The 19,223-nt window shown below is 42.0% G+C and overlaps 1 protein-coding gene across 3 annotated transcripts; it reads left to right on the forward strand.

The window, feature by feature from the left end:
• The first annotated feature begins 1,566 nt into the window (after positions 1-1,566).
• Positions 1,567-18,368, forward strand: DCAF4 (DDB1 and CUL4 associated factor 4). Of its 3 annotated transcripts, XM_082058250.1 has the most exons (14): positions 1,567-1,656; positions 2,374-2,489; positions 3,870-3,964; positions 5,680-5,837; positions 7,342-7,424; positions 8,028-8,130; positions 9,097-9,240; positions 9,923-9,972; positions 11,116-11,195; positions 12,826-12,921; positions 13,033-13,130; positions 13,814-13,990; positions 14,205-14,319; positions 15,251-18,367. In XM_082058250.1, the coding sequence occupies exons 2-14, from the start codon at positions 2,380-2,382 to the stop codon at positions 15,442-15,444; spliced, it is 1,503 nt and encodes a 500-aa protein (XP_081914376.1). In that variant the 5' UTR covers positions 1,567-1,656; positions 2,374-2,379; the 3' UTR covers positions 15,445-18,367. The 3 variants fall into 3 exon arrangements, with proteins under 3 accessions (XP_081914376.1, XP_081914378.1, XP_081914377.1); XM_082058252.1 differs by lacking the exon at positions 15,251-18,367 and having other exon boundaries at positions 14,131-14,268; XM_082058251.1 differs by lacking the exon at positions 1,567-1,656 and having other exon boundaries at positions 2,373-2,493; positions 15,251-18,368.
• The last annotated feature ends 855 nt before the right edge of the window (positions 18,369-19,223 follow it).

The raw sequence follows: 19,223 nt of genomic DNA on the forward strand, positions 1-19,223 counted from the left end.
TTTTAACTCCTAGATGCTGTATAAGCTAGAAGGGGGGAAGGAAGGCCACTACACAAAACCAGCTTAAGGACACCTTTAGCAAAAGATTAAGAGAGGCATTTTCTTACAACAACTGCAAAAGGGATGGTAGTTACCCCTACATCCTTTTGTTGCTCTTTCAGCTTGTGCTGATCAACTGAGAAGTGCTGAGCTCTTCCTGCTACTGACTCCTGCAGCCTCGAGATTTTTTCTCCCAACTCGTCCATTTGCTGCATGCTTCCCAAAGCTATCCTAGTACTAATGCCTCAATATCACTCATCTGTTTATTGCCCAACAGCACAACACTAAAAAAATCTTTAAGCATCAAGAGGTCTCAGCTAGCAGGGCCACTTTAGAGCCTCCACTCTCTATTCTAAATTCTTGACGAATTTAGAGAGATTGTGAGAGCTTCGAGCTCCCCAAAGCCAAAGGACAGCCTTCAACCAACTAGAAATCCAGAGAAGGAAGCAGCAGCACCCTTTCAGTATGCCCATCCCTCAGAAACACACATCTCTGTCTCCTTCCCCCACCATGCCCTGCAAATCCACTGCCTTCATAGAATAATGTTGGTTGGAAAGGCCCTTAAGATCATTGAATCCAACGATTAACCTAACACTGCCAAGTCCACCTTTAAACCATGTCCCTAAGCACCACATCTATTAGACACCTCCAGGGATGGCGACTCCACCACTTCCCTGGGCGGCCCGTTCCAGTGCCTGACAACCTTTTCTGTGAAGAAATTTTTCCTAATATCCTATCTAAACCTTGCCAGTACAATTTGAGGCCATTTCCCCTTGTCCTATCACTTGCTATTTGGCAGAAGAGACCAACACCCTCCATGCTACAACCTCCTTTCAAGTAGTTGTAGACAGCGATCAGGTCTCCCCTCAGCCTCCTTTTATTCAGGCCAAACAGCCCCAGTTCCCTCAGCCGCTCCTCAGAGGACCTGTCCTCCAGACCCCTCACCAGCTTCATCACCCTCCTCTGAACTCTCTCCAGCACCTCAGCGTGTTTCTTGTACTGAGGAGCCCAAGCCTCTCCTCTCACAGAGCTCAACCCTCCCCGCCTCTTCCCCACCACGGTCCAGCCTCCTCGTCCGCGCTGCTCGGCAATCCCGTCCCCGGCGCCCCGCACAATGATCAGCAGCAGCGGGACCTGCCCGTTCACCCCCTCACCCAGGGCCTCCTCTCCGCACAAGCGGGACCGAGGCTGCCCCTCACACAGAAGCGCGCCCGAAGCGCTGACCGGCAGCCCCCTCAGAAGCTCCCCACGCACTCGTGGCCCGCGGCCGCCTGGAGGCCGCCACTTCTCTGCCCTCTCCACCGCGATAAACGCCGCCTTTCTGCCAAAAACTCCATCCCGACACGCCTGCGCTGCCGCACTCCCACGCACCCTGCCCTGCGGCCACCACTGCCCGCCCGGCCCAACCCGCTCCGCGAGGCGCACGCGCCAGCTTAGCCCTCTGCTATTTGGTGAGTGAGCCGTCCGTCAAGCGGCCGCAGCGGGACAGAGCCAATCAGACGCGCCTATCGAGGCGCGGGCGGAGCTTGGGCGGCAGGGTGGAAGCGGCGAGACCCGGCACAGGGGACGGTGTCTCTGAGGGACGGGTGGCCCAGAGGAGCTGTGGGGGAACGTCTGGTGGGTTCGCGTCTCTGCCCCAGCGGCTTTTGGCTTCAGGGCGGTGGGGCGGGCTGCGGAGCTGGTCCCGGCCCCGGCCCCGCAGTGAAGTCGGCAGGAGCGAGGAAGCGCCTGTAGTGCGGGCGTTCCGCGCGCCCGGTCGCTTACGAAGCCGTGGCCGGGGGTGTCGGCCCGCGGGTCCGGCCCGGCTGCCGTGTGGAGTGGCGGCCTCTCCGGCAGGCTGCCGCCGGTCGGCCGCTAGTCCCGTCGTGGCCCCGCGGGAGCGGCGCGGTGCCCGGGGCCGGGACGGGGGGCGGGCAGGCCGCCGTTGGTCGCTTCGATTTGTGCCTGTGTTGCGAGAGCCCGCGGCTGGAAGGGCGCGGGTGGCGCTGGGACACCGGTGGCTGCCGGCACCCGGTTGCTCTCGGCGGCAGCGCTGGCTCGGCCTGCGCTCCTCGTCAGTGCTGCGTGCAGGAGGAGCAGCACCGTGCCCCGCTTCAGAAGGCCGGTGGTGCTGCTCTGCCTGGCTTTAAATCTGATATCGTTTGAACCTGAAAGTGTTTCTCTTTAGAAGTAAATTGTTGGTTGTGTTTTTCAGTGGGCCTCCTTGGTTTTGTTCTCTAGGCCACTGCGAAGCTATTTGAAACTGTTTGAAAAGAGGTTGTGTTAAGGCACTACCGTGTGTTGGACTGTTCCATGCAAGTAGCATTGAAGCAAATGTATGTGTTTGCTTTATAGGTAGAAATGAAAAGAAATTACTGGAGAGGCAAAGAAAAGCATGGACGGAGCAATTGCAAGCACAGCTGCCATCCCTATCACTGCAGGAGGCCCAATGACGGTAACTGTACCGAAAGGCAAGTCAATGCAGCTCTATACATAGCATGGGTTAAGCGTTGGATGTTATGCCTAATTGAATTTGTAGAATGGTGACCATCTAGAACTGCACACAGTACTTTTGGTATATCTGTCATCCCTAGTGGGACTGAAATTGCATTGATATCTGGAAATTTATCACATGTTAACAGCTGTATATTGATGTTAAAGTGAGATGTGGTTCCATGACCTAGTCCTTTCAAGTGTGCCAGGTTATCCATAAACAGTTCATCAATAAGTAAAGATACTTTAGGGAAGAAAAATGTTTTTAAGTCCTCCATTCCATCTGCCCATTTACTTTATGCCATAGTGTTTACTAGTGTAAAACTTGTCATTAAAGGATCTTCCTGAAAGTTTGAAAGCATGTTAAGTAATGTGGTAATAATACCACATCTAGCAGATTAGGAAAATGAAATAAGGTCTCGGGAATAATCCACTGCCTTGAAAACTGATTATTTCAGAAAAGTACATTTAAAACTTTAGAACTTCTCTGTGTTTGAGCTATTTTTTATGGCTCTCTTTCTTTCCCATGTTCTTTTTTTAGTGCTTCTTGCAGGAATAAAAGAGGCAAATCCTTTGTTTTAGTGCTCTAAGTATTTATTTTAAATATTTTTGGAGAAAGAGACACATGCACATATATATATTAATTGACCCATTAGTTGTATTTTTGTAAGAAAAGTTAGAAATTCAAATGGGCCCTAATGCAGTGAGTATAGAATTTAAAGGATTTTATTTAAAAGCTTTAAATTGAAGTGCTTTGTCTTGATGTGGGGTGTTTTTCCCCTTGTAGATCAGTTTTGTTCATTAACTATTTTCAAAATTGTATAATCAAATAGCAATAGAGCTGGTATTCACCTAGAATTTATTTGTCATTTTGTTTTCAATAAATTATGACTTTTGCAAAACATCTTGGCCTAATGCTTTTAAGATGGCATGTAATAATACCTGTCTTAAAGTGAGAGTTGTATGAGTGATTCAGAAAGCATACCTGTGGAATTTGCTCATCAAAAAGACTTTTCTTTTAATCGAGGGCTATGGTAAAATGCCTAGAATTAATATTTTGCTGAAAAGCCTTAACAGCATTTGCAGAATCAGCAGCTACCCCTAATGTTATAGCAAGTAATTAAGATGTTCAAGATGTTGGTATCTCTAATGTTCTTGAGAGGTTTTAAAGCTGAATATTTTTACTCTTTCATTTTCATAGTTTAGTGTATGGTGATATGCACTGTGTGCTTATCACAGCCCTGCAAAATTGTACAATACTCCATTAATGTCAGTAACAAGCTGCTTTTTAGATTCTTTGTAGGAAAGATGTGTAGGACAATTGTGAACCTGTCTTGAAGGCAATGCTATTTTTCTAGGCTGGAACAGGAGGAACCACAGACCACAGTGACTGCGGGCCCTAGCAGCAGAGATCTTTCTTCATCCAGTTTAACACAGGACTCTGTAGTACCAGGTAAGAGACCATGTTTATGGGTCAAAAATCAGTCTCTATATGCTGGCTGTATTAAAAAGTAGTAGCAGCTGTGTTAATAGTATGATGTTACAGGAAGGATAAAAGCAGTGAAGTTTGTAGAGAAAAGTAACATCAGGTGATATAAAAAGATGTAGTGAGGATGCACTTTCAGGCACACAAGTGCTTCTTTTGTGTGAAAACTTGTGTGCTTAGCCAAGCTGATAAAAAATGAAAAAACAGAATTCTGTCTGTCCCTTCAGAAGCATTGCTTTGGGAAGAAGATGAACTTTGTTTCTTTTCTCATATGTTCTGAAGATGTTATGAAATACATCTTTCAATGTAAACATAAAATAAGCAAAGAAAATAAGAGAGCATATAAAAATGGATAACTTGCATTCAGTTATTCAGCCTTTTAAAAGAAACAACAATCCACCACTTCATGGGGTTGGGGGGAGAAAAATAATATATTTTTATGCCATCAGTGTATTTTATAGTCTGTAAGAAATAATATGCTCTGGCTAAATGTTTGTTCATTATCAGGGAGTTGACTGGTGAAATCAGACTTCATGCAGTACCAGAGCTATTGAGAAACACGTTTCGTTCACATTCTGGTTTCCTGAATCATTAAACAACCCTAGCAGAAGTGAAGCCTGTGGGAACGTACATGTCTCCACAACAGGAGCGTCCTGAAACACCATTGACTTTATAACCTCCTAACAACAGACGAAGCCGAAGTTTAGAGAGACCTTTTTTTATAGCACTCTTTTGTGCTTAAGACGTTGTGAGCATGTTAGGAGATGCCAAACAGTTATTGCTGTGTGATTAGATTCCGTATACTAAATGCAGTGTGCTTACTGATTCATTCACTGACTATATTTTTGTTGACCTGAATAAATCTTGGTCACTTGTTGCTAAGCTGAAACATGAAAGATGATGACAAGGAGCTGAATTGTAAGCAGCAGCAAAAAGGGGTTACTTCAAATGCAGTTTCTAGTAGTAGATAAAGGTTTAAATACAAACTCTTGAAATGAAGAAATTGACACTCACCTCTTCTGAATAAAATCCTTTGTCTTGAGACAATGTACCATTATGAATCTGTCGAAGTATTTTACTTGTCTGCCTCTGTGAATTTACCCAAGGCAGTGAAGCACTCAAATTCAATGTTTCTCTCATCCCAATTTATCTTTGGAAGAAGCCTCTGTGTATTGTCCAAATGTACTCTTGATTGTATCTAAATCTCTCCTATGTGTTGAAGAAAAAGTGGCTTGTTCTGGGAAGTGAATCACTTTATTTTGGTTTGGGTGATACTTTGTTCTTTTTTTTTTTTTTCCCCAGTTTGGGACTGCCCTACTTAGTCTTTTAATGAAGAGTGTCCCCTCTTGATTGACTTATGAAGAAAGGTCATTTTTGTCCTGCAGCAAAACCTTTCTTTGCTTCTGTGATCTGTCTGAATTTGATCTTGGTCAGTAGTGGCACCCCTTCTGTACCTGTGTAACAATACTGCATTTGAAAACTAAATACCTTTTTTTTTTTTTTTTTTCCCCTGAAGTGGCTGTCATCTGTTCCTACTTTATGTATCATGCTTGGGACCTGCTGGGAGCAAGAGCTTTGAGTCTCATGACTGACATTCCCATGAAGATGTGGGATGTCAAAAAGCAATAAACAAACTTAGTTATCCATCTGATTTTGCCACTTTTTTTTTTTTTTTTCCCAAGAACTGCCAGGATTTTACTATGACTCAGAAAAGAACCGCTATTTTCGCCTGCTGCCTGGACATAATAACTACAACCCACTCACCAAGGAGAGCATTCAGTACAAGGCAATGGAATGCAAAAGACTGAGACTCTTAGAAGAGGAAGAAAAACAAAAGAAGGTACATTTTGAAAAAGATTGCAATTAAGCTTTATTGTGCTCAGGCCCAGGACAGATAATAAGCCTTTAAATTCTGACTGTGGTAGAGTTCCCTAAGCTGTCTGAAGAAGTGAAAATTTATTTTTGCTGAGAATTTAGAGTACTCGATGCCTTTTGTTTGGCTGTTCCACACAGGAATGAAAGTGAGTCATTACAAACAAATTTGTAAAGAGACAGGAACTGTGCTCAGAATTGCGGATTGTCCAACAGTTGCCCTTGAGTGAGGACATTGGACACCAGGTTTTAAACGCCTGCCTTGAATCAGCAAAGTGAGGTCTTGACTTTAAGTTTTCCACATGCTTAATAAATGTATTGATCATTTTCGTGGACGCTGAAGAAACAATACTAATGATATTTTGTAGAAACAGCTTTGTCGTAGAGAATTTTTTTGTACAGGTAAAATCAAGGCATGTTGTATGTTTTGCCTGGAAAGCCTGAATGGTTCTCATCATAAAGTGTTGCAGCTGAGTTAATGCAGATGCTGCACATCTATATTCTGGGTAAAATACCGAACAAGGATGTTTTTTAATTACAAAACCATGACTTATAAATTTACAAATCACAGATCAGCTTAAACATGCTGTCATTTGGAAGAAGCAAGCAGTATTTTTTCTCCTTGGGTAATGAAGTTCTCACTTCAACCATATTTTGAGCTCTTCAGTCTTTACTGTGAAAGTCCTGCTGCTGGGTTGTTGTTGTTGTTGGTTTTGTGGTGGTTTTTTATGTCTGTTTGTTTGGTTTGTTTTAGTTATTTTAGCTGTTTCCATGAACAGTTTTGGTTTCATAGATACCAAAAAGCTGCTGGCCATGCTGTTGTTAATGGAAACTGTGGATATACATCTCTTCTCAAAATCTGGCTATTGAATCAGACATCTGAATTAGGCTCCCAGATAAGAACATTTTGACTCTTAAATGCTGGCTTTTTCTGAGCATTTTATCAAAATGATTTCTTACTCCGTAACTCTGCAAAGTACTCTATCCTTTGGTCTTCCCAGAAAGTGTTTGTGTGAAATTTAAAGAAAATTATGAATGGAAAAGTAGTTTAATGCAGCAGTAAGACTGCATAGTTAATAGAAGTCTCTTTGCGATAGAGAATTTTGCTGTAAAATAAAAAATTAAGTTTATATAGTGAAACCAGAAGGTGACTTCACACCTCTGGGTGGTACTGTTGACTATGCCAAGTAAAAACAATGGATGTTGTTTTTTGTTTTGTTTGGGGTTTTTTTCCTCTAGTTTTTGTATTTATAGAAGCACCCCACATCTCACACTAATATATTATTGTCTACTTACTGTAGTAGACCAGGGAGATAGTGCTGAAATGTGTTTTATAGATGTTCTGAAAGTTTTAAGGTATGTAGGCTATAGGAAAAAGTTAGCTAAATATCCTGAACATCTAAGACCCACAGCTGCGTTTGAATTGTAAACAAGCAAATAATTGAGTACTCCTTCATGTTATTATCTTCCAGAAAACAACAAGGGCTGGACTGAACTCATCTGTACTGTTCCAGAAACGGCAGCTGGGTTTGCTCAGCTCCACAAGTTATTGCAGGTTCAGTGATTTGTCTTCTGTTTGCAATATCAATTTCTGCTGTTACTGCGACTGTTCCTGTCAGGTTTTGCATTTCTTCACATTCCACTTAGGACGGAACATATTACTTAAAATAAAAAAATAATTATTTTATAGTCAGATTACTAAAGTGATGAGAATTCAAATGAAGGCGTTCCAATTTCAGATAAATGGAGTTTATAACTTTTTTTTTTATATATATACACTGCTTTGCCACATTGTGCTTTATGAATACAGTGCAGCTTTTCTTTGGATGAATGCTCTTCAACTGACATCAGTGTTCCCCTTGCCCCCTGTTAGAATAGCTAAGATAGCTCAGATTCAGTAACAATGCAGAATGCAAGCTAGTGACTTGCTGTGTTGTATTTTCTGCTACAGAAGATATGCTGGGGCATGAAATAAAGGATGAACTTCCATAAATGTGGAAGATGCACATATTTATGGGTTATATAAGTGAAACTGCAGCATGCTAGTTGTTCAGGCATTTTGTCTTCTGTGACTGGATTTCTATCCAGAAATCTTTTAATTTTTTGTTCTTTTAAGTGTAGGCTTACCTGAATTCTTTCACCCACCCTGCTTTTCCAGGTTGGTGCATGAACTAAAAGTGAACTGCATGCAGAGGAGGAAGATAGAAATTCACAGTCCAGATTCCTCAGTTGCTGGAACCAACAACTTTAAAATAATTGTGGTATGTTATGAGAACTGTTAAGTCTTTAGGATAAAGAGAACCCACCTTCAGTGAAAATTAGGGATCTTCTAATCAAATCCCGTAGGTCAAATTTTGTTTTCAAAGATGTGTTATTTGTGTTCTGTCTGTTCTCAAAATCTGCGCTCAGTAATTTTAAACAGGAAGACACCGTTCCTTTCCTAGAAAGGAAAATTATGACAAGGTTGGATATGAAAGTGGTGATTTTTTTTTTTTTTTAAAGCAGATCAACATGTTCTTCGGGAAATAAACAGGAGTTGAGTGGATAGTGCGGGGCTGGGAGGATTAAGAGAAAGAAATAAATGGAAGAGAAGAATTTTGGGAGTGGAAGAGTCTGTGGTCCAGGGAATCTATGTAAACACCAGTAATCATTTTGTATCTCATCATCTGAAGGCAGTTTCTACTGGTTTTGATGGTACTGCATGTGCAGGAGAGTTCTCTGGAGCAAATGTCTTTCATAATGTATGGAGGCAGCTCTCCAGGACCAGCTCCTGGCCTTGTAAACAGAGCAGTGCATAGGTAGCCGAAGCCAGAAGGGAATCAGAAACTTAGTGTCATTTAAAAAAAAGTTGAAATGTAGCACCAACCTTTTTGCTCCAATAGCAGGAGAATTCCACGTCCTTTTGATAAGGTTTACATTTTTGGTTTGAGCCTTCTGCCAATACCAGTCTGTGCTTACTAATCAGCCAGAGTCAGTGTGTACAACTGATATAACTGGAAAGAGTATTTGTTGCTACTCAAGAACTAAATCCTTTTCTTACTTGTGTTTTTTCTGTGCTTGCTTATAAAAAGGAATAAGCCACTGTTTTCAGAGATTAATAGAAAACGGATGACGTTAAAGGGATCAGAATGAATGTGTTGTTTCATTTTAGACCTAATGCAGCTCCCTCAAGCTGTTTTTTCCTGTAAGTTTCCAGTAAGTGTGACCAGAAAGCTTTTATTTTACAGGCAGATGTTGCTTGTGAACGGATATTCACTGTGAATGATGTAGAGCATGGAGGATGTAAATACGGTATCATCAACCTCAGTGGTTTGGGGAAGGAGTCTCTCACTGTGGAGATGTATGACAACCTCTACTTCACAAACCGCAAAGTACCGTGTTCTGTTCCTGCTTCCTTTGGTTGTTGCATTCTCAGAACGCTGTTTCTTGGGAGGCAAAGGTGGAAATGCATTACGGTTGGGGGAGGGATTAGGAGGAAAGAATGGAAGAAGCTAGCAATGTGAAGCTTGGATCAAGGCAGAATCACAGTAAACTTGTTTCTGAAAGTCCTCAGTACCTGTGTTAGTTCTCAGGAATGTCATGGTGCAATTAGAGCAGACGACTATGTAGCAGTACCAGCTTCCAAGGATAGTTCTTACTTCAGAGTAGCACTTGGCCATAGATGACAAAACTCATGCTGAGGTCCAGAAACTACTAAGATTTGCATGCTTCTTTCTTAAAAATAATTTTGTGAAAATGTTTTTATCCTTAGACATGAAGCATATTTAAAACAAGCTTTCGTAGCTTCTTCATGCTCAGATTCTTTAATGATGATCTTTAAATAATAGGATGTGCTTGGTGCTTCAGTCCATGTTTGGACAGACTTCTCAATGCTGCTCTGTCTCCCCATCTAAGAGGAGTATGAGGCTAAAATGATCATGTCCCGTTACCGGGCTATTTAGTGGGTTGAGGAAGTTTGCCCAGTGCGTAGTTTTATGTCATCTTTGCATGGAAATACCCTTTCATGAATTGAATAAGAGATCACAAAAATAATATGTCTTTTTGTGTCTGAAGGTGAATTCTGTGTGCTGGGCATCATTGACTCATCCAGATTCTCATGTTTTATATCCTTTAAAAGAAAAAAAGCGAAATTTCACTTCAGCTTTCACAAGTCTGCATCATGCTGCACAGAACGACTAATTTCCAGGAAGACCTTTCATGTAGCTGCCCCAGAAATTAAGTTTTCTTATAACAGAAAGTTATAAAAATTGAAGGATGTTTGAGCTAGTGCGACAGATGTATAGTTCTGTTAGAGATACATGTAAAATTGTTCCAGTGTAATAGTAGGTGAAAGACCATGTTTCCTGCCCTGGAGGCTTCCCACTTCATTAATAACTTAGATGCTGTATTCACAATGATTTGATGTTTAGAAATTGCCTGGTTCAAAAGAACAACAGAGAACAACAAACTTTGTCTTTGAAGTGGACCTCTTTGAAAGGAGGCTGGTTGGTTTCCGTTGTAAACCATCCCATATTGGTTGGGGCAAGGTGAGAAGAGAGGAAGAAAGGGGATTTTAATGTGGGAGATGGCAGGCAACAGATGTGCTGTTAAATTGCCAAAAGAGAGGAAATTATATGGAAATGTATGTAATGGATCATGGGAAAAGCCAAGCAATTCAGGACTGATCCAGAAGGTGGCAGGAGTTCATCGGGCTTCCTCACAGATGGTCAGGAGTTTGGGATCATTTGGTTATTTTGTGCTTTCCTCTCATGATGTCACAGATTTACCCCGCTGAACTTGAAGTGCAGCTTTCAAATCCTATTTATACCTAGTATAATCTTTAGAAAGTATTTTAATATAATCTAAAGTGGTTCTTCCCCACTTCCCTCATGTGTGCACACCTTTCTCCAGCTTATCTCCATGAAAAACAGATGTATATTAATGCAGTGTAAAGATTAAAAGAATGATCCAGGTAGGCCAGGCATTTTTTTTTCTCTATTGCCAGAAAGATGCCTTAGTATTCCCCTTATCTTGTGTTTCTGGTAGTGAAAATACACAAAGAAGAATTAGAGTTCTTTCTAGCTCTTTACTATGAAACAAATGAAAAGTCAAGAATTTATTGTAAACTGTAAGGCACATCAAAGGTCTCAAAGGGAAAATATTGTGAGCTGTGACTGTGTCAGAGTATATTGCTTTTAGCTATAACTGTTCCGCAGAATGTTACATTCTAGGGAGAAATCTTTGTTTTCCTTAACTCACTTCAGCAAGCTGTGTCTCATGGGAATTGCAGAAACACCAGGCTGTGCTAGTCTGCTTCCAGCATCATTGTTCAGCAGCACTAACCCAGGTAGGGTGTGTTTGTTGTTTGTTTTCTTCAATTTTTGATAGCAATTAGGGTATGAAAAGAACACAAAGGAAAGGTTATTTCCACACGTTTCTTCACTCGCTGGTGAGACTGTTGTGTTCTTGTAAAACTTACTCTGAAACAGTTTAAGAAGTGAACAGATGAAAGAACTTGCCTTAAGAATTAATTAGCAAGCAGTATTCAAAGCACTAGTTTATTTTTAGCTGCTGCTGATGTAGTACTTGATTTTTGGCAGGACACCACCTCGCTTGTAAAGTAAACATTTGAGATTTCTCAGGAGTAGCTTGGCCTGTAAGTAATGCTCAGAAGCTGCACACAAGAAGTATTCAAATTTCCTTATAGACTATCTAGAATCATTGCAGAATCCTTTCTCATAGTAGCTACTCAAGTATGTTCAGTGGATTAATCCAAAGTGGAAAGCTGGTAAATGTCTAAGCACAAAGCTCCCTGTGCAAGCTCATGCTCAGTTGTGTGTAAGTACGACTGATTTGGAGAACCCTGTGTCTTAAGTCTGGCTGTAGCTGTATCTTTATATATTTGTTTGCTCAGTGTTCTTGGAGGCAGGACTTTATTGATTGGATTTTCTTGATAGATGTCAGAACCATGCTTCTTCAAGTCACACATTACAGTCTTCTACCCCAGTTTCCATTCAGATATGAAGAGTTAAGTTCACACTGAGGAAATCTGTGATAGATAGGTGTTAGACTTATTTTAAATTTTTGGTGTCATGCTATTTATGCAGCCATTAAAAAAAAATATGCATAGTGTTATCATGAACTGAAGAGTCACTGAAGATGGATGGCTACTAGGCCAGCCTGCCCAATTGCTCGGTAGAACAGTTTAAGCCCTTCACTATAATCAGATGACCCAAGTTCCACCGATGTCCTCCTGTCTAGTATTTCCTATGGACTGTTTTCGGTATTTCCAAGTTCCTTGACTTACTTCACTCCTAAATTGTTGTTTTGAGGGACCCTTGCTAAGTAGATGCGGGGAGCAAAGTAGAACTTAACCAGTCTAAAACCATGTTGTGCTGTTTGACATATGTATGGTCATGGTGAATGTGCCATGAAGGAAGTGAAAACTGAGGGCTTAAAATGTATGTCAGTTACTGGACTTTGTACAGGAGCTACATGAGAAAGAATCAAATCTAGGGTATTGTTACTCGATCTTTTTTTTTTTTTTTTTTTTTTTTTTTTTTTCCCTGAATAGGCAGGCAAAGCACTTACGGCTTAGGCTTTGGCTAACCTATAGTTTATAAAGTCAATGTTTTGTGTTTCTAGCTCACTCATATTTAAAAAATGGCTTACTTAGTGCTGTAAGGCAAGTGTTATTTTTCTTTTTCCTGCCACGGTCAGTCCTCTGACTACTGAAAAAATTCCACAATCTCTCACAATCACTTATCTGTATAAACTCTTTAAGTTTTCAGCTTACAGTCTTGAAGTCCCAGTTTTGTTTCCTGTCTCTTGGGTAGCACAGGGGCACTAACTGGGCAACATTTTCTCTTCTTCAGATTGAAATGTTAAAAGAAATATGGAAATCCAAAGAAGCTTTCTGAGTTATCATCCTGTCCTAACTTTTTATGGACTCATCATGTGTTGCTCCTCTCTCATAGGAGATCGACCTGGAATGCTGTGCAGCTTCAAGATATCCACTGCCTGGTCCTGTGCTTGGTGCCTGAATCCCCAAGCAGACAACTGCTTCAGCACAGGTGATCTGCCAGGCTAGCAAACCCTTCTCTCTCAGTGGGAAAGACTTCTTGCATTAATTTTCCTGCTGCTACCCAAATTACAGCTAAACAAACATAATCTGTCTTCCTTAGGCCTGACACGACGAGTTCTTGTGACCAATGTAGTGACAGGGCATCGACAGACATTTGGAACCAGTAGCGATGTATTGGCACAACAGTTTGCCACCCAGGTGAGAAGAACCGAGCAGAGCGCTGCCTCATCAGTGGGCGTTTTGTTCTGTTTGTGGTGGGACTCATCACGCTGTGTGCAAGGCTGTGATTGCAGGTACTGTTGGCAGCTGTTCCACAACAGAGCTCCTGTGGTCTGATGCTTGCACACAATTGAATAGCAACAAAAAAAGATTAACTGATTTCCAACTCTGTGGCGACAGGGGTGATTTTTGTTAATTGTACAGAGGTAAAAAGGAAATGAAGGAAGTATAAAAAGCACAGGAATAACGCGTTGTACGATTGGTTTGGTTTTGGCAAATGACCTCATTTTGTTAACGCTCAATGTATTGTCTCTATCAAGAAGGAAAAGATCCCTATGTAGTACTAATGGACTTGTTCACAGATTTAGTGAGAAGAGTGAAATCAGAATATGAGCATTCCCTTTCCTGTTTTGGTATTATGTTACACTACGTTCCTACTTACCTAGCAGAACTTCTACAGCTAAAGTAAATAGTTCAGGTTTGAATGGAACTAATGAGTTGGCCAAAAAATGTTGCAGTGTATATTAAAAACTCTGGTTCTTAATTCCTATGTTAATAAAATAATTTGATGACTGCACCAGGGAGTCTGAAAGCTTGACATAGCTTCTGTCTGTGTAACTTGTAAGATCCTTTCAGATGTTCTGTCTCTTGGATTCTTCCAGACCCCAATGCTGTACAACGGCTGCCGTTCAGGTGAGATTTTCAGCATTGATGTGCGTCAACGCAGCCGAAAGGGCCAGAGCTGGAAAGCAATTCGTCTCTTCCATGACTCAGCAGTTACATCCATTCGCCTTCTTGAGGCTGAACATTATCTTATGGCAGCAGATATGGCTGGAAAGGTATGGGTTTGGCGCACAGTATTCTGCTCCTTTTAGTACCTGGGCATTGACAGGTGCTTATCCCAGTCCCAAGGGTGGGTGCCTGTTCTTTGGGGGTTAGTATGGAACTGGGTGGTAGTCCCATATGAGTCCTCTTCCAGATCGACTTATCAACCATCAAGTGCCCTCTGCTTTGTCAATATATCCTCTTTCAAACAATTACTTCAACATGCAGATAAAACTGTGGGACCTGAGAACAGCAAAGTGTGTGAAGCAGTACAAAGGTCATCACAATGAATACGCTGTTCTCCCTTTGCATGTAAATGAGGAGGAAGGACTTCTTACAGCAGGTAGGTTGACTTTTTTCCCTTCTACTTGTAGAGTGCGTGGCAGTGATTTTCTTACACCTGAGGAACATTTATTACATTACAGCTGTTGAAAGCTATAAAGGTGTTAATTCTTTAAAATTCAGAAGAAACTTAGCCTTAGACATACTGTAGTATACTATGAAAATTAAGAAATAATGTCATGGATGCAAACCTACTGTCATCGCTCCTGCATGGCGCTTAATGGCTTTATCTGCTGTTTCCTGCAAAAGTTTCATTATCCTTCCCACAGTGTGTCTCTACAGTAGAGTAGAAAACACTTGATTTTGAAACTCGGCAAAACAATGTATAAATGGGAGACTTGGTGATAGAGACTAAAGACCATGTGTATGTTTATTCGGTGCTTAAGTGGGTAGTGTGGTGATGAACTGAAGCATTGGTGTGTAAACATAACTCCTTGTAAACTGTCTGTACTGCTCAGGTTCATTTTGAATACACTTGGCTACAGTCTGAAATTATTTGATTTTACTTGGGGTTGGGGGAGGAAAGGTACCAATAAATGAAGCAAAGTAATGCCAAGTTTCACAGCGTCACTGTAAACACAGTGATCTCTCCTTGGATTTGTCAATACATAACAGAATAACGAGAAGCATTCAAGTTAATTTGACAGTGAGTTTTTCTCCCCTTTTTTTGGCTTGGTAATGAGGAAAGCACTCTAAACACTGATTTTGTCTTACCTTTTATTGCCTAATAGAAAATACACATTTTTCCCACTTTTGCAGTGTTCAGTGTACAATTTCTGTTTTGTGAAGTATTGATAAGCGCTTTGCCTCTAATGTGTGTAGAAATGGTCAGGGTTTTTTCCCCATAGACCTTCCGCTTTTGCGATAATCTTGTAGAGCTGTGTACAGTGTTTTTTGTGTGATGTTGAATTCTGATGTCCTTTCCTTTCCAGTTGGTCAGGATTGCTACACCAGAATTTGGAGTCTCCAAGATGCACATCTGCTTAGAACCATCCCTTCCCCTCACCCAGCCTCCAAAGATGCCATTCCCAGTGTGGTGTTTTCTTCAAGACTTGGGGGTAGACGAGGAGTTCCTGGCTTACTCATGGCTGTCAAACAGGATCTCTATCATTTCTCCTATAACTGACACAATATTTTCCTCAGACATAGTCTACAAAACTGCACTAGTCATTAGGTGCTGCTGTTGCATCTGTTTTACCTATGAAATTCTGAACATCCTCCAGCAGGTTCAGCAAATCTTGCTGTATACATCTTGAGACATCTTGTAAATAAAAGCTGAATGCTGAGTAACTTCTTTGGTAGTGTTCATCCTCTTTGCAATCTAGCTATAAGCTTTGAAAAGCTGGTAACTTGCAGTAAGGGCCTGACTCATGCTAGCTGAATTTGCTGTCAAAAGGCTGCCCCAACTTAATCCCAGTTTGGTCACAGAACCACTTAACTGTGGTTACATCCACTTTAGCAAGTGGACTGGTGCAAGAGTGATTTAACAGAGTAAAGTAGCTGGCGTTGAGAAGGTGACACTCTGGGTGTTCTGGGACTTCACCTGGAGTAGCCTTGGTCTGAATCCCTATGCCAACTGCTACCTCTCAGTCCTTTGAGCTGGGCCATGCTAAACTTGGTCCTTTTCAGATGATGGAATTGTGCCACTGCCCTGCCACCATTCCCTTTAAAAGGCAGCACGTGTAGAACAAGGCTCCTTTCCTGGTGCAGTGGCCAGGCTGAATGTCCCTCTTAATTTATCATGGTGTTTCCCAACTGAGTCCCCACCTAACTTGCAGTTTGGCAGGCTTACTTATGCAGCTGTAGCAGGAGACAAGCCCAGCCTGGACAGACCACATCCTCTTTGGGATATGAGATCACCTGGGCAGAGCCAGGGCTTTTGCATTCAGAGGTACAGCTGGGCCCTCAACTGCAAACTTGTAGCACCAGCTCACAGTAATTAGATGACATTGTATCTGTATTTGAGAACAACTGTTGTCCCACAGAGCCTTATTATCTCCAGCTCCTTCCCAGTAACCACTCTGTGTTAGGCAAGACCATCCTGCAGCTGGTGTATGTAGGAACCACTGATGAGTGGGTGAAGGCCTTCATAAACTAGGTGGGGCTTCTGCTGGGCTTTGGAGGACTCAAGTTTTCCAAAATTCTTAGAAAAGCAACTCAGGAATCACCTTTTCATCCTGGGATCCACTTAGATGTACAACTGTGTCATCAGAGATGTTACTTTGCATGAGGTCCTACCAGGTCAGCAGGTGAGCACGCAAACAGGTTATAATCACCTCCTTGCTGTCCAGCTGGCTCAGGGAGGTATAGGCTGCACATACACACAAAGGTAAGGGTTGCTGGTGACTACAGGTGTGGCCTAGAGTCAGGAGTAACCAGCACCAGCACTGACACCTGGGATACCATCTCTCTCTATTGCAGAGGGATGCAACAGTGCTGAGCATCCTGGAAAGGAAGGGACTTGCAAGTCCATATCAAAGCTTTTCTACTTCACTAAATTGCATTCTTGGATTAAGTAGTAACAGGATCAATACCTATCTTTTGGCTGCTTACCCCATTCTCTCCACAGTATCTTTTGAGGAGGCATGATTAATTTGTGTTCCAAGGCGCTTCCTGACTTTGCTGTGTGTTGTCCTGTGCCTGTAGTGCTATCTCCAAAACCCTTCTTGTAACTGAGCAGGAGTATTCACAGTTAAACAAGTGAGTTGGCAAAACTGTTCAGTCACATTTTTTTTTTCCCAGAGGAGAGTGTGAGCTGCAGCATGAACACAGCCCTGTTAACAGGGGTGAGGCACTCAAGGCTGTAGTGTCAGCCTGCTAAAAGCTCATCAAGGACTTGGTCTTGCACCCAGTTCATCCCTTTGTATCCCTACTGGTGGCCTGAGTCACATGGAACACACTTCACGAGTGTGTCTCTGGCTTGGCTTCATCCACAAGAAAGCAACACATTTGCCCTGCATTGCCAGTCCAACACAGGGAGATTACCTTCACAAGCCCAGTGCAAACCCAAGTGTATCCTGTGGATGGTTGGTTCCTCTCCCCTTCCATTTTTCAAGTGACTTTGGATACAAGGGAATTATTAAAATACATGTGCTGGGAAGGTGCTACTAGAAATCCTCTCTGTCCTGCAGGGCTCCACACCCATTTCTCCTGTCCTCTCACAACCTTCAGGCCTAAGCAATGCTGTTCTAGAAAACTGCCTCTTCTCAGCAACTCTTACTGCTCACCATACTCGAGTGCTATGTGTGGTGATCTCCTTCTCCCTCTTCGTATTTCTTTTACCTCTTAATCTATATAGAAGAAAACAGGAAAACCCTGCTCCTGGGAACAGTGCAGTAACTTTACAGTGTGAATATATTCTGTATGAAATAGCTGCCGCAAGGGTAGTAAAGATGAAAGATGAATCCCAGCAAATATTCAAAATGGTATCTTCCCTGCCTGAGTATACATTCAAAATCCTCAAGTCTTTCTTGTATGCCATTAACATCTAACTCTCATTTCCCTGTAGGCAGATTGAGCTGTGAATTCTTTACAACTGTGGCTCCCCTGATACATCTGGCTTTAGTGTTCCTCTGCAGAGCCTTCTTGCTTACACAGAGTGGATGCTGCTCACAGCATAGTCTGTGCTGCCCCTTCCTTCTACAGACCTTGTTTATAAGACCAGGGGGCTCCTGTTCTCTGATGGTAAGTCAGTCTTGCAGGCCCCTCTCATTCCCTCTACTACACTTGGATAATCAAGACATCTGATTCCTGACTTGCTTTTCTCTTCAATTTGAGAAAATATTCTGCAATTTATCTTGATTAGTTATGTTAATTTGGGACACTTTCTGTTGCATGCACAGTGGTTAATGCATATAGCACAACTTTCAAAAGCATTTGGATTGACTCAGTTAATAATGCATACTGCAACTAAGCATGTTTCAGGAAACAGAAATATAGCTAACCCATCCCACTGCAAACTCCTAACATCTGATAATCAACTCACAGTTGAGCTGGAACCTACTTTATATCGATATTCTTTCTAGAAAATATGTATGGTTCAAACACTTGCAGGTAAGCAAGCCACAACATTCATTAACTCCCTTAAATCAGAATTCCAAAATTTAAATTAGCATTTAAACTCTTTTCAGTGCCTTTAACTCCAGTAATGCCTCCTCTGCAAGGACAAAACCATGCAACAATTGTGCTCAGCTACCGTGGGAAACACAAACTAGGAATTGTAGCAGAAAGGCATCTTACATAACTGAAAATAGATAGCTTCTTTCTTTCTTCCCTTTTAGGCAAAGTTCATAAAACAAAAGAAAACTGATTTGCTTTCTGTTGTTTCTAGGAGCCAAATGCATACACATCCCTGCAAACGCATTCACCCAACTAGTGCTTTTGCAGCCAACACTTCTAATTACGCCTGCAAGAACAGTCTGAAAGGAGAGGGAAGCAGGGCAAGAAGAGGGAATTCAGCTTCAGTGACAAATAGCAAGCAGCCTGCAGGCAGTGGCTACAGTATATTAAATCAACTATTTTGTTATGCAGCAATAGCTAGGATCCTAAGGCAGTTAAAAAGTAAGGAACTGCAGCACTCTTCCCTTCTGCTACAGTATCATAACACCATATTTCTTTGCTTTAGCTTCTCAGCAAGTACTAAATCGAGCTGGAAACTTCAGAAAAGCCAAACCTGCCCTCCAAGATAGGTTGCAGCATCCCTTATCCAGCAGGCAGAATTTGTTAAGTCCCTTTTAGTCCCTGGAGCAAGGCTGAGAGCAGATCACCAGCTTCTCCTCACTGACCGAGCTGCCAGTCCCTGCCAACAACACGATCATTTCAGAAGCTGCAGAGTCTTGCCCTTGGTCTGGTCCATATAGCCTGTTTCTGTTAGTCATCTCTCAACCCTGATTAATAAGGTCACAT

The sequence above is a fragment of the Streptopelia decaocto genome (assembly GCF_964273445.1).
Source record: "Streptopelia decaocto genome assembly, chromosome: 7".
In the NCBI taxonomy this organism is placed as follows: domain Eukaryota; kingdom Metazoa; phylum Chordata; class Aves; order Columbiformes; family Columbidae; genus Streptopelia; species Streptopelia decaocto.